General features: G+C 37.6%; 1 protein-coding gene across 4 annotated transcripts in view; it reads left to right on the top strand.

Annotated features, from left to right (window-relative positions):
• PAQR5 (progestin and adipoQ receptor family member 5) overlaps positions 1-16,126 on the top strand; it is a 76,459-nt gene that overhangs the window by 45,920 nt on the left and 14,413 nt on the right. The window contains exons 1-4 of one of the 4 annotated variants that reach the window (XM_031955309.1): positions 5,280-5,437; positions 5,730-5,857; positions 9,502-9,707; positions 12,976-13,102. In XM_031955309.1, coding sequence (XP_031811169.1) covers positions 5,811-5,857; positions 9,502-9,707; positions 12,976-13,102 — 380 coding nt within the window. In that variant the 5' untranslated portion in view covers positions 5,280-5,437; positions 5,730-5,810. The other 3 variants (XM_031955308.1, XM_003755687.3, XM_031955310.1) reach the window with 3 other exon arrangements.

The following is a 16,126-nucleotide window of genomic DNA, read 5'->3' as shown; positions in this document are numbered from 1 at the left end:
CATCAGAGGAAAGAATTGAATGTAGGTCTATTGACTTCAGAGGTGATGCTATTTCTACTATATCCTAATGCTTCTTCTGCTTAGGATTGTGGATTACAATTTAAAGTTTCACAGGAATTTAATGGACTTCTTGGCTGGAAAATGCCTCCATGAAAGATTCCCCAATGGTTTCCGTTTAGTCCCTTCATAAAGTTTAGATTAACTCAATCCACATAAAAGCTCTTCCATGAATTCATGTACCTACTTTTAATGACAAAGAAACTGTTGTTTCCCTTCATTCCTGTGTTTGTATCCATTTCTGCTGGATTTCAATAAGGAATTGGCCTGGCTGCTTCATGAAGGGCAAAGAATGGGTTGCTGACTTTCATGGTAGAGGATATTATAAAGAGATCCAAACAGAGATTTCACTATGGTGATTACCAATGATTTATGACTTTCTCCAGAAAAAAAAAATGAGTTTCTAAATGAACTCTCCTCTAAGGATGGGAGATCAGATGAGGCAAAATGCCAAACTCTTTCCCTAAAAGCTGATGAAGCTATTTGATTCCAGTTAAGATGTTGAAAATACTCTTAAAACGTGCAGAGAAATTTGTTTTTCAGATTGGTGTGAGTGTAGGAAACATTGAAGGCCATTGGCCTATTACAAAATGAGTCAGGACTCCTACAAAAGCTACAATTAGCTGTTGCTGTCCTAGCTGTAAACTTATGTACACTTCTCTTTGTTTTTGGCAAACTAGAGGCTATGAGATACCAATGACAGGAAATTCCAGATCTGAATTTTCCAATTTACACCCATTAAAGATGCAAATGTCTTCTTTGGCTGACAGCAGATACAAAAAAAAGTCAAATGGAAACACTGTTATAGTTTTACAATATCTGTATCCATTAGAGCCAGGAGACAAATGTTGTAATACTTTCTTTAGATCTGGGCACCACATTGAACAGCTGGAACATGTCCCAAAGAGGGTGACCATTATGGGGAGAGCTCTTGAAAAAGAGTTGTCATGGAATTAGTTGCATAGTTGCAACTAATGTTAGAAATGTATGGAGACATTGTCTCTCTCCCTCTATGTCAGAGGTTTCTGGTCTGGGTACAGGTATGTTCCTTTCCTTTCCCTTTTGAGGCTGGCTTAGCAGCTTTGGAGAAAGACTGGAGAAGGAAAGATAAACAGAAGCAAAGCAGGAGTGCCTCCCTGGACTCCATAGGACTTAGTGGGAAGTGCCTATAGGAATAGGGAGCGAACCACCGGGTTTCTGGGAGAGACTCTGTTAACTTAGCCACTGCAGAAAACAGAGACCAATTTGAATGGTCCAAGGAAGACCTGATACTACCTCAGCCACCTGAAGGACGCCTTTTTATGGAGACTTGGCCCTGAGACCTTGGTACAAAGCAGTTTCCAATAGATTGAAGGCACTTAATGTCTGATGAAACTTCAGACTAATCACTAGAATAGTCCAGTTGCTTGAGATTGTACTCAGAGAGGAAGAAACTAGCACTATCTGCTGGAAGAGAGTTGAACAGCAGGAAATAAAAGAATTGTGAGAAGGACCCACAACCCTTTTTAGGAGTAGAGAACAGGTAATGAGAAGGATCTATGATTTCTGCTGGGATGCAAAGATAATTGCAATAAAAATGAGCATAGGCAAGAGGAGAGATGCTGTAGAAAAAACAAAAGCTTGTGCTTTTCCAACAGAAAGTAGAGATGCCCTTCAGCAAGGTCACTTTTTATCTTCTCACTGTTTTTCTGGGGTTAAATGAGTTATAAAGTTACCAAATTAAGGAAGATAACTTTTCATGTATAATAGGGGTTCATGGGTAAATAACATTTTTAGGTCACCCTCTCACCTGCTGTTTGATTTGTTTCCACATTGAATCTCATCTTGGTAAGCCCAAGAGCCTTGGAACATCAGTTCTTCTCAGACCACCAGCCTCTAATCCTCATTAGGAGAGGCTACCCATTACAGATGACCAACTGCCACCAAGGGGGCAGGTAGGCTCGCCTGTTTGAGGTAGCAGCAGGTGCCAAGTGGCTCAAACCACAGTGATCAAAGTCCCCCCGGATCCTGGTGGACACATCCCAGAACCCTGAGCCACAGACTTCTGGGAGCACTAGCACCCCTCAAACCACCGGCTCTCCTTCCAGCCCAGTCTCCTGAAGCCATTGTCCAGGAGTTACTCCCTCACGGAACTGCTGACCTGACAGCTACCTCTACAGGTGCTACGATCTGACTCCTCCACAGCCATCCATAGCCACTGAAGAAACAAAAGGGAAAAAAAGTTCTCACCACTAAAGTCCCTTTTACCACCATGGATTCAATGGATTATGAAATGACATTAAAGAGGATATGTTACCATCTACAAGGCTGCTGCACCTTCAGAGCCCTGCAGCCAAATCCACCTAAATGCATTGCTTCTCCCTATGAAAATGCCAACTCCTTGCAAACACAGACTGTCCTGCATTTATAATTGTATCCCCAGCAGTTAGTATAGTACTTTGCATATAGCAAGCGCTTAATAAACATTTTTCATTCTTTCTTCCTTTCATTTATTCATATATAAGCCACTTTATAGTGATGGCAATAGGCACTATTTAGAAACAGAAAATGCTTAGGTTTCTTTTAAGGGCAAATAAGCAGATTGCAGTCACTTGGAAAAGAAATTTTGCAAGTTAAAAGTGTATTTCACCATATAAAGTACAATATTAGCTGCTGCTCTCTATAGCAGAGCTGTCTGATCCTTAAGTGGCTTGTGCTTTACTATCCTAAATTACGGAGTATATATTTTGTGTTTACCCATCTGTGTTCAATGGAAAGCAAAACACTGGAGGACAAGAGCTATTTTCATTTGACTTTGTGTCCCAAACAACCCAGCACAGAGTCGGACATTTAGCAGATGTACAAGTGCTTCTTCTTGTTGAATTTCTGGGCAAGAGAATGTAAGGAAGTCTTTTGAGATCAGGGATGTTGCTTCTCCCTCTCTTGTCCTCTCTTCTCTCCATCCTGAGACTTAGAATCTGATTCCATGTATTCAGTCTTGGGGTTTATTTGACTTTTCTGGGCCTTTTGCTTATCTGCCAAATGAGGATGGTAAACTCTATCCTGCCTGTTTCACAAGTTTATCATGAGGATAAATTGAGATGATAGATGTAAAAGCATTTCAATAAACCTAAATTACTATGCAAATATAAGGGACTATTATTCTTGTCTTGAGGGGAAATTAGGTTTATGAGTTCTATAAATAATTTCATAGATATTTCTCTCCTTTACCTCCTTGGAATAAATGGCTAATAATATACTGGGTCAGAGGGCATATGCAGTTTAATGGCTTGTTAACTACAATTATTCTAGAACAGATTCACAAACAGTGTTTTATTATGTTTAACCTTTTACACCCTCCAATAATTGTGATTTTCTGCTTTTATTATCTTTGTTAAAGTAGTTTTCACCAGAAGTGAACCTTTTCAAGGAGATAATGGTCACTGCACTTGTCAGAATACATTTGGAACAGTGTGTTCAGATCTGGGTATCACATTAAAACCTTTTTCTTTTTCTGTGAACTTAGTAACCATTAACAAATACAAGCATTTCAAGATACAAAAAAAAACCAAACAAACAAGAAAAGGGATTGTATATGAAACTATGAACTGTTAAATATTTTGTGTTTAAGTATACATATATGTAAAACATATGAAATTTAACAAAGTATGATAAAATTACTCTATTTGTGTTACCCTCTATACTTTTTTCCTTCTGCATATATCAAAAATGTTTGATCCATGTCTATAACTACCTAATTCTCTTCCCCCTTCTCTCAGTGCCCAAAATAAAAGACTTGTAGTGGATAGATATAGTCATGCAAAACAAATCAACATATTGGACATGACTATTTGTGTCTAATTCTTTATATCTAGTCCATCATCTCCAGAGAATGTATTTCATCCAGAGTGTATTTCATATCTTTTTTATGTCATAATTTTTTGCCTCTTTGATTAGAGTTCATGGTCATTCCAAGTTGTTTTTATTTTATTGAGTAAATTGTTTTCCTAGTTCTGCTTATTTCACTCGGCACACATTCATATAGGTATTTCCATACTTCTTTGAATCCATCACAGTTATTTCCTAGAGCACAATAAAACTCTATTACATTCATATTCAGCCATTTCCCAATTGGCAAGCTCCTGTTTGTTTCCCGTTTTTTGCTGAACATTTTAGTCCTGCTGCAACTATTCTTATATATTTGGGTCCTTTCTGTTTTTGTCATTCTTGATGTACATGTCAAATAATAATTTACATAGTATACATAGCCAAATAATTGCTGGGTCAAAGGATACAAAGTTTAGTGACTTTGGAGATAATAGTTGCAAATTGCATTTTAGAATGATCAGATCAATTCACAGATCCACCAAAAGTGTGGCTATCTTTCTACAACTCTTCCAATGATTGCTATTTCCCATTTTTGTCATCTTTGCTAATCTGCTGGGAAGGTTTAGCCACATTTTAAGAGGAAAATGGATGACTTGGAATGCATCCAGGGCAGTGAGACTCCCAGAATCACATTGCATGATACTTGGTTGGAGGAATTGGAGATGTTTAGCCTGGAATAGAAAAGATGTTTTCAAATAACTGTCTTGTAAAAAACTAATTTTTTTCTCTATGTGGCTTTGCGGAGAAGAACTAGGTTATACATAGGTAGATTTTAGTTCTAAATAAGGAAAAACTTCTTAGAAATCTCTTAAGTTAGAAGAAGCTGGAAGCAAGAGTCAGTTTTCTGTCACTAAACTACTTGTTTTGAATGTGATGAAGGAGATTCATGCTTTAGGGATGTTGGACTAAATGATCTCTGAGGGCCTACTAATAAAGTAATTCTAAGATTCTTAATTTTTGTCTAAAGCTCTTGCATGAGAACATCAAAATAATTTCCAAACAGAAGGCTGAACTAAGCAGACATTTTAGTTGGCTCTAATTCTTCCTTGGTCTTAATCTGAATTCAGATAAAATCTGAACACTTCTAAATAGAGTTTACCTATTTATTTCCACTCTGTTTTCCCTACAACTCTTGGAAAATTGTCTCAATTATGTTGAAAGAGCTGATTTATCTTTTTAAGCAAGGGTTGAAGCTGAATTAATTGAAGATAGTGAATAGGATTGAGCCTATCTTGAAGTGGTTGGTTTCCAACATGTTGATCATCATCACTATCACCTCCATCATCCATTCATCACTACTACCATCATCAAAAGGCCTTTGTGAAGTGCCCTGCTATGTTTATTACTGAACTGAAAAACTTACTACCTAGATAGAATCTCCCATAGCCCATGCCATCTGGGGCTTATATATCAAGACACAAATACTTAGGAAGGCAAATGGGGCCATGAGGGTGACTGCATAACAGCAATAAGGACACAAACCTGGACAGAAAGTCAAAAGTGTTTGTGCTATGTACATAAAAAGGGTAACTTCATTGTAGGTTATTTGCAAAGAGAGGGCAGACGTGCCACTTTTCCAGGAAGATTGGGAAGGTTTCTTGGAATGGGAAGGAAGGAAGCAAGGGAGAGAGGGAAGAGGATAATGGCTTTGTAGGCTCAGGGATTGAGAAGAAGTTTTCCTATACTTATCACAGTTTAGAACAAAGTTATTTCCTGGTTTCAATATGTGCCCCAAGTTTTTAAGGCATCCTGGGACTTCCAACAGTAAGTAAACAGAATGAAATATTCTTTTCCTCTCCTTGCAGGTGTTCCATGAACGGGGCATAATTTTTGGCTATCGGCATCCTCAGAGTTCGGCCACTGCCTGCGTCCTCAGCCTTTTCCAAATGACCAATGAAACCCTCAACATCTGGACACACTTACTCCCCTCCTGGTATTTTCCAGCCTCTTATCCTCAGCTCTTTAGAAGCAGAAATTAATTCAAGATGATGAGGAGTGGAGGTGGGAGGTGGGAGAAGAGGAAGAACTTTTTTTAATTGTTTGCCAGTAGAAGGCAGTGTCAGCCTTACCTTAGGTAGTGGTTTACATATGATTTGAATGCTGAACAACAGAGATATTCATTCCTCTGGATCTTGGATAGTTTTTAGGCAGCAAGAGTTCCCTCTTACAGTACAGATAACTTATGGAGAATTGTTATATATTAAGTAGCGGACACTTTAATGAGGCTAATAACTACCAACTCCAAGCAAGGCCTGCATGGCAGTGGAACACAGGATTATAAGTATATGAGAGAGTTGTGTCAGAAAGCAGGAGAGTAAATGCCAAAGACAAATCTTTGGAATTTATAGGGGTTTTGCTTTTTTGGTTTTTGCCCAAAGTCATTATGAAGGGTGGAAACAGCACTAGAGGCAACAGATAGTAGTGTAACTTGAGATTCCTAAAATTTGGAGCTGGATAAGAGCCCCGGGAATCACTCCCATAACCTCATTTTATAGGTGAGGAAACAATCTTAAAGAAGTATACTGCTTAAAGTTATATAATTGGCTAATTAGTTGCAGACTTGGGGCTAAGGGATAAGGTATTTTCGGCATGATTCTCAGCCTGGGGCTCTTTCCTTCAGAATACTTGCAATTCAGAAAAGAACAGAGATGGACTCAAATGATAATAGCACCTAAGAAATGCTTGGAAATTAGGAAAGACAAGATCTAAATACAGAGGAGAAATACTTATCAGAGATTACCTCTGAGCTAAACCTGAGGAGACACTGGTCTAGTTGAACGGAGAGAGCTCTTAGGACCTAACGGCAAAAGGGATGAACCAAAAGAAAAACAATCTGATATAGTAGGAAAAGCAGGGAATTTGGAATCAGATGATCCTATTCCTTATTGTTTACTTGCATGACCCTGGGAAAATTAGTCACTTCACCTCCCTGGGACTCAGTTTCCTCAATTTGTAAAAAATATGTTCCTTTGATATCTTTGAGTCTCGATTTCCGTATCTAAAAATGGCAACAATAAAACTCTTGTTTTCTACCTTATTGGAATGTTGCAAGAAAGTGTTTTTTGGGGGGTAAAGTTTGAAATGTTACTTCTGGGTGTTTTATATACAGTGGAAAGAATACTGAACTTGAATTCTGAGAACATAGGTTCAAATCTTTTCTGTTTTTTTATTTTCTATGTTGAATTTTGGGCAAAATAGTTCAACCCTTTTACCCCACCCCCAGTTTCCTCATCTATAAAATGGGAGATAGAACTAGATGATCCCTAAAGTCCCTCCCAACTCTGGATTTGTGAGCTTATGAGCCTGGTGACCAGCTAGGAAATGTCTTGCTTTCTCTAGGAACACAAGGGCTGAAAAAGCCCAGCTTAGACCTGGGGATATAGGAGTAGAGAATTGCTAATAAAAAATAAAATAATCCCCATGGTGGTAGAATGGATTAGGAGATGACAACAGGGAACACCTGGAAGGAGCTTTTAAATATTCTAACCCTGAACCAAGTTCATTGATGTTTATGAGTCAACTCTAATGAAAAAATCAGTAGTGCAGTTCAACAAATATGTATTAAATCTATACTATATATAATGCACCGGACTAAATGCTCTGCTATACATGTGTACCAAAAAATTTGATCTGTCAAGAAGCTCAATTATACATTTGTACCAGTCTATAGGTGGATAGCAGGGAGCAGGATGAAGGCAAGAAGTAACTGCCAGAGAAGACGCAGAGGAGGGAAGGTTCATAGATCCAGGGACAAGAGTTTGGAAAAGAGAAATTTCTCCCTTATTTATCTTTAGAAGAGACAGTAGAAAACTCGAGAAAGCATGAGAACTAGTCAGGGTGATCTTGGTTAATAGTGCAGGATGTACTGCTAACTGTCTGTGTGACATATTAGCTCACTTCCCCTTTCTGGGCCTCAGTTTTCTCTTCTTTAAAATGAAGGAATTGGGTTAGATAATCTTTTCCTTTTATAATAGGAGCTAACATTAATAGCTAACATGTGCATGGAACTTTAAAGGTCTACATAGCACTTTAAATGTATTATCTCATTTTAATCCACACAATACTCCCCCATGGGGTAGGTGTTTTTATCATACCCATTGTGCAGATGAGGAAATGAAAGCTGATCTGCTAGAAAAGATCTGGATCCATAATTTTCATGACTCTACATTCCACACCATTTACTATTCTACTTATCTTTGTTTGCAATGATTAAAGAATTTGTCTTTTGAATAAGGGGGTGGAATTGAGTCACAGTGATCAATAAACTTATCAATAGTGGGTATAATCATGTGCTTCCCCAATTTAGAGAACACTTGAGGAATTTCTATAGGGTAGTTCATTGGGCTAATTGCCAAGCATCTTACAAAGACATATATCTGATTTTACAAAGAGCAGAACAGAGATAGGGGAAATGATCCTGAGAATGAACTCTTAAGTTATATCATGAATTAAGACTGCATTATTAAGGGGAGAGGAGAAGGATATGAAGCAGAGAAGATTTAAGGGGAGAGAGTCTGGAGGACTGTTCTTAAAGAGAGATTAGCTTCATTCTGTTGAGCCCTAGAGGGCAGAATTAAGTGGAAGATGTTGGAAGAGGGGAAAAAAACAAAAAATAAAACCAACATCCTAAAACTTAGAACTATCCCAAAGAAGAATGGTGCTTCTCAGTTCTGGAATGCTGAATGGTGAGCTTTGGAGCTCATCAAGCAAAGCTGGATAACCACGTGCTTGATTGGGAATTCTGATTTCAGGGATGATTTGGATTTAACAGCCATTAAGACTTCTTCTAAATCTAAAATATTATCTATGAAAGTCTCAAAGTATGGCTCAAGGTAAAAACAGGCTTAAAAGTACAAAAACATTTAGGTTTGGAAATGTGGTAGATTTCCTAGAACTATAAAACCCTAGAAAACATCATTTCCAAAAGAGCCTGTTAATTATCTCTCTTTCCCTAGAGATTTTAAAGGGAAGACAACTTCTGGAGAATGTTTTAAGGAGGTCTCTATAAATAGGGGATAGAAGAATTCTTGAACTAAAAGGGCTCTTAAGAATCCTCTAGTCTAAATTCTTTACTTCATAGATAAGGAAACAGCTAAAAGGGTTAAGCTGAATGGTATCATTAGAGTGTCTTCCCATTCTTTGATCCTAGGATCCAATAATTATTGATTTAGAATTAGAAGGGACTTCTAATTAGTCTAATTATCCAGTTTAACCATTTTCCTTCTTTAACTTGAGTTATTATTATTATTATTGATGAGAAAAATGAACATTAGAAAGGTTCTCCAAAGCTTTGTTCAAGGTCAAACAGGTATAAGATGATATATGTATGCATCTGTCCATATTATCTTTGTATATCAGAGATACTCTGAATTCTAAAAACTGCTTCTATTTCTGACTTCTTTTCCAAGCACACTTTTCTATTTTGGGTGTGGTACTTTGTATAGTCATCAGGGAAAATTACAAAAGGGAAAAAAAACTGAAAAAAAATCACCTTTTGTCCTAATCATAGAAAAGGTAATTGGAAAGGTTGTCTTGCATTATCTTGGCTAACATGGAGGAACACTATGTGTGTTTCAGGTACTTCATGTGGAGGTTTATGGATACCCTGTACATGGTTGATTTCTGGAATGACAGCTACTCCTGGCCTCTGCTTGTCTACCTAAGTACCAGCTTCATATACCCTTTTGCCTCCAGCTGTGCCCACACCTTCAGCTCCATGTCCAAGAATGCCAGACACATATGTTACTTCCTGGATTATGGTGCAGTCAATCTCTTCAGCTTGGGTAAGTGGGTCCTCCCTTCCATTCCTGACTTCCCTCCTGTCCTGTGATGAACAAAGTTCTTCAACTTCTCTCAGTCTCTTCTCTTAGAATAAGGGCATGATAATGCTTTCCCTCCACCCATGCTGTGGCAAAGATGGGAATAATAACCCCTTACATTTGCATTAATTCTTTATTTATCCTTTGCAAAGTGCCTTTAAATCTATTATATGTTACAAAGTGCTTTCAGTATATTATCAGGTCCTCACTGCAAGACTTTCCCATGTGATACATGAGGAACCTTTGATGTTCCCACAAAGGGGTGAAATTGCTAGTAGAAAGGTCACGCATCTTGGGTGCTGGCAGAGTTCATACAGTTTAGAGCTGCCTCGGTTTCCTCATCTGTAAAATAGTTAATACCTGTAGCATCTCTCTCACAGAGTTGTGAGATTCCACTGAGGTAATGTATATAAAGTGTTTGGCAGACTTTAAAATACATATCAATATTAGTTGCTTACTTAGCAAACTATCAGTATATATCGTCAGTTATCATCATCATCATCATCAGTGATATTGACATTATTATCATCATTGTCATTGTTGCCACTATTATTCTGCCTTTCCTAGAGTTGCCAGGTCTAGAATTTGGAACCTTTTTTGATTCTTGGTCCTGTGTTGTCTTCTTTTATATTTCTCTCTTTTTTTTTTTTTTTTTATGGTGCAGTCTGGGATAACTAACTTGCATCCTTGTACTCAACTTAGCATTATGTTTATTGGTGTAATACCAAGCACATATGCTCATTATCATCCCTATTGGAGACTATAAGGGCAAGGACTGTGAGAAAAGCCCTGGAGTGGGAATAAGAAAACCTAATTTCAAGATTTCACATCCCTGATCCCAGCTGCCTCTTCTATAAAATGGAGAGATCATACATTGCGTACCTGGTGAGAGTTATTTCTGGGAAAAGCATTTTGCAAGGTTTAAAGCAGCAAATATTGAACCTCCCCTTTTATGTCATTAATGGCACATTGCAGGTGCTGGATAAAAGATGTGATGAATGAATGAATGTAGCCCTGAGAATCTACAAATAGCATCCAAATGGGAGAACTTCATATTCTTCCATAGAATAGGGAATGATAGGATGAAATTTTATGAGGGTTTTGGAGAGAGCACCATGTGTGGAAGCAAGGGGTCTGTGGTCACTCCACAGCTTGGTGTAATAAGTGAGAAGACTTGGGTCTGTAATCCTGGTATTGCTTCTCACCACCATAGTGTCATCTTAGGCAAGTCACTTGACCTCTTGGAGTCTCAGTTTCCTTCTCTGTAAAGAATGGGGTTGGATTGGACTAGATGATCTCCAAGTGCCCTTCTAGCTCTAACTCAAGTAATTAGTTGTTTCAACTTTTCTGTTGTCCCCATTAGCAAGCAAGGATGCCTAAGTTGCTCAAAGGGTCTAAAACAGATACTTTTCTGAGGGTCCCTCACTACCTATGTGAGCTTGGGAAAAAATTATTACCTTCTCTGGACCTTAGTTTTTTCAATTGTTAAAAAAAAAAAAAAGGGTTGGACTTAAACGACCCCCCAAAGTCCTTTCTAATTCTGAAGCTGTTTAACTTTTCAGCTCCATGACATGGGATTTTAAGGAACTGAAAGTCCTTCAAAAAATAACTTGGATCTTAGCCCAAGCTGGCTCAGAATAGTCAAACTGACCTATACAGCAGAAGTGTTGAACAGAATGCTACTCTCAACACCCCCAAGTGAGGCCCAAAGCAGATTTAAATGTATTTGGAAAATATTTAACAAAATAAATAAAAATGCAATAGAACACAGATGATGTTCGTGTGTGGGTTTTTTTATTGGGTTTCTATTTGAGTTTGATACCAGTGTTATACAGGACAGAACCTGGATTAAAGTTTTTTTTTTTTGAAAAAATCTGTATCTGAGAAGCAAAGCTGGCAAAATCACCTATTGTTAAAGTTCCCCAAGTTACCATAAATAGAATGTAGTATATCAGAAAAAGATTAATCGTAAGTAAATGAATAGTAAAGTAAATAAAGTTTAAAAAAATGAAATAAAAGTTTCAGTAAATGAGAATATACAAAGTTCTTTGCCAGGTGTATGTAACAATCTCTGCACACTTTTTAAAAGTTCCTGCCCTAAAGCTAACTTTCAAACATTCAGATAGTATAAAGAGTGTACTGGATTTGACTTGGGTTCAAATCCTGATTTGGTACTATCTACATTACCTTGTGTGTATATATCACTCTTATGCCTCTGTTGCATCAACAGTCAAATAAGAACCAGGAATTATGAGCTTTTTTGTGTCATAGATTTCTTTGGCAGCCTGATAAATCATAGGAGAAGCTCCTGTTATCATGATGCATCAAATAAAATACATAGGATTACAAAGAAACGAAGTATATTAAAATACAATTATCAAAATATTTTTAAAAACAGGTTCATAGACCTCAACTTAAGAACCTTGGACGAGCTGACTTTGGAGATACTTCCTAAATCAAATCTATTATCCCATGGTCCTTTATAAGGTTGTACTTCAGTTTATCAGCAGATAGATGATGCAATGGATACAGCTGGGCTTGGAATCAGGAAGATTCATCTTTGTGAATTTAGGAAGAGAAGAGTTCCTTGTGGCTTGGTCCTATAAGTTTTAGGGGAAAGTGGGATATACCTTAAAAGAACATGTATTGAGCAATTACTGTGTTCAAGGCAGTATGCTGCTATGTGTTATGAGGAGTTTAAAGAAGTACATGAAAAGGTCATTACCCTCAAGGAATCTTGGTTAAGCGGGATTGAGGTTGGAGGCAAGGGACTGGTGGAAAGTTACTGTATATGGAAAGATTAGTAATACGAGGCATTGTGTGAAAAGTAACTTAGGAATAATACAGATGGGTGTTCTAGGATGTGAAAGAGTGGGGGAAAGACACTTTAGGAGACTGAAGAATATGTGGAAAAGGCACGAGTGGTTGGAATAAGTAGGACATGTCCAAGTGGCGTTGAATTCTATATCCTCTATTAAAAATCGTAGGGAATCAGATCCCACCAATCCAAATTCTAAGATCCCTTTAACATTCTATATCATTCTTAGAATTCAGAGAATTGAAACATCAGTGTAGATTAGGGGGATGTCAAGCACTGTTTCATGGAGATGGAAAGAAGATTTGATTCATTAAGTTAGTGAGTGCTACTTTCCCATGAAGTTGCATAATATGAATTTTTCCCTTTCCAAAAATAATTCCTTCACTGGACTCATCCAACTACTTACATCAACAGGTTCTGCCATAGCCTACTCTGCATACACATTCCCTGCCACGTTGGTTCGTACCACCTTCCATCACTACTTTGTATCCCTGGCTGTGCTGAATACCATATTGAGCATCGGACTTTCCTGCTACTCCAGGTATACCTAGTATCCTTTTTCTCTGGGGGGCATTGGTTGCCTTACAGCCATTAACTGTTCAGGTGGTTTGAAAAAAGAGCAAAAGAAGGAGAAGCAGATAGTAGGTCTCTCTTGTGGAATGACTAAATTGGTACAATTGGAACTACAACCATGAAGGATAAGGCATATTGAGACTCTTAAGTGGGAAAGTAGAGTAAGATTTGGAGCTGGAGGACTTGAGTTTAAATTTCATCTTCCCTCCTTTCTGCCTATGTTCTTGAGTATGAAGACACTTCTCTGGATCTCAGTTTCCTTATCTGCAAAATAAAGAAGTTAAACCTCTGAAAGTTTATAATGGCGAGTATAGGTCTAAAGTCAAACAGCAGTTCTACCTAACTTGAACATGGCAAGCTAATGTCCCAGTTGAATTAGTCTTCCATTCATTTCCAGTGCCCCATCTTGCTCTGTTCTCTACTTAGTAATCCAGTTGCCCAGCACAGCTCTGGAATTTCATGCAAGAATCCTTTCTTTTGCCTCCAGTACCATGAGGGGCATCAGGGGTATAATAGGTAGGCTACTAGCCTTGGAATCATGAAAACTTGGTTTCAAATCTTGCCTTTGACATTTACCAGCTAAGTGATCCTGGGCAAATCAACCTCTGGTATTCTTCAGGTAACTCTCTAGTAATTATTTAGTAAGTCACAGACTAATTATATGTGTAGTTACCATCTCAGGGAGCTCCCCAGACACATTTGAATATTTGTGTGTCATTCTCCTTATTACTATATAGGACTTTGTACAAAATTGTAAGGGGGGATTTCCTGTCTTTAAAACAAAAAAACATTTCAGCATGAAATTTTATTTTCCAGGGAGAGGAAGTCTGATGCAGTGGAAATAGTGTTACACTTGGCAGCCTATACTGAATTTGAAGTCACTAGATCCGATTTCAAATCCCAGCGCTATCCTTTATCACATGTGAGCTTAGGGGGAAAAATCACTTTCTCTGTGTCTCATTTTCTTCACTGTAAAATGATGGGACTGGATGAGATACCTTTCAGGGCTCGTCTATCACTAGGAATCTGTGATAGGATCTAGGATGGGCCCTGGAGTCAGAAGAGCAAGATTCAGGTTCTGGTATATACTACCTCTGTGACCCTAGATAAACCCATGATAAAGATAACAAATTAAACCTTATAGGTTTACACAGAAAGGTGCCTACTTTGGGAAAAGCACTTTGGATTTGGGGTAGCATCAATTTTCTCATCCCAACAAAATAAATAGTCCTGTCCTCAAGGAAGGGTTTTAATGGGAGAAAATAATCTGTAGTCACTTAAGGATATGTAAAAATATACAAATTAAATAGAAATAGGTGCTATGTTAGCTAAGATATGGGAATGCATAACTTTCCCTCAAGAAGCTTACAGTTTAGTTATAAAGATTAAAAATACCAAAAAAATTGGTTAACAAAAATATTAACAAATAAGAGATGTTCACCAAAACAATACATGATTAATATCAAATGAGCAACACAGTGTAGTGTAATCCAAGGAACATGAGACTGGGAGTTGAAAGACAGGCTTCTAGTCCCACCTCAGACCATACAACTGGGCTTCAGTTTCCTCATTTGTAAATGAGGAAATTGAACTAGGTTCTTTCTAAAATGCCTTTTATATTCTATATCATTTTCAAAATTCAGAGAAGAACAAGATCATTTGTAGGTTGGGGATATTCAAGTAGTGCTTCATGGAGGTGGAAAAAGGTAGTGGGGGAAGGTTTGATTTATTAAGTTAATGACTGAGCACTACCTTCCCTTGAAACTACATAATATGAAATTTTAACTTTCCAAAAATAAAAAAAAAAAGTTTTGAAGACTTTTTATAATTCAGCAACAAATCACCAGGTTGCATTATTTCCATCTTTATTCTAACAGAAAATGGGTCAATTGGCCTTCAGCTGTCAAAACTTTTTTTTTTTTGAGGAGAGTTTGATTTGACCTGTCAATATCTTTACAAAAACAGTGCTTGGCAAAGGTGGTTTGGTGTGCAGCCCAGATATTCTCTTGAAAGCCTGTGTTTTCTATAAATATCTTCAAGTCATATGGAATTGAATAGTTCTATTTACATACTGGGCAGATCCATCCCAGCAGCCTCAGTTTACCTGCATTGCTCTACTTCTTTTTTCTCTTAAGCAACAGAAGAAGCCAGACTGGCTCAGAAAAATAGTGGACTGTTCCATTTAGGGATTTGGGCCAAAAGTAACAGCAAAGAAGAGCTGGGAAATAGAATAGGCCTGCAAAACCATGATTTTGTGATCTTTCAAGGATTTGAATATTCTTGGGATTCAAGCAAGGAGCTTATTTTTTGTTTTAGACTGCCCGTGGTTTTTCCTCATTTCTTTTACTTCTCTTTAAATTATCATTTTCTCCTTTTTTCTCTTCTTTTTTTTTTTCTGGAACTGAAAGAGAATATCAAGTAAAGCCCATGAAAGGTATATTGGTGAAAAGAATAGTAGGATTAGAAGTCAGTGGACTCTGACAGAGCCACCGAGTCCTCATCTTGTAGAGGAGGGAACTGAGACAGAGAGAGATTCAGTGACCCACTCCAGCTTATCCTGTAAAAGCTTAGAGGACTCAGATCCCTTCCAGCTCTAATATACTTAGGTTCCAATGTTTGTCAAAGACTTTACTCAGCTTTACCCTTTCATATGGCCTTCCTCTTCCAATCTTACAATTGCTCAGCTTTCAATTTACAGAGTGGTCAACAGTAGTTTGAGATACAATTTTCTATTCCTTTCAGGGAAGATGAAGATAGTATCATTTTTTTCTTCTTCAAATTATTAAAATCTTGCCAGTTTTCAAAGGAAGAAGTCCAAGTTATTTAAAAAAACAAAAAACAAAAAACAAAAACTCAGTATCTTAAAACCACCCTAAATCACTAACAGAGAGATGCAACTTTCAGGTTTCATTTCATAGCAGGAAAATGCATTAATTGGAGGGATCTGTGGGAAAATGCGCACAACATAGTGTTAGAATTGTAAATTAGTCCA

This window comes from Sarcophilus harrisii, chromosome 2 (genome assembly GCF_902635505.1).
Source record: "Sarcophilus harrisii chromosome 2, mSarHar1.11, whole genome shotgun sequence".
Classification (NCBI taxonomy): Eukaryota; Metazoa; Chordata; class Mammalia; order Dasyuromorphia; family Dasyuridae; genus Sarcophilus; species Sarcophilus harrisii.
The sequence above is the reverse complement of the archived record's forward strand: the minus strand, read 5'-3'. Positions and strand labels throughout refer to the sequence as shown.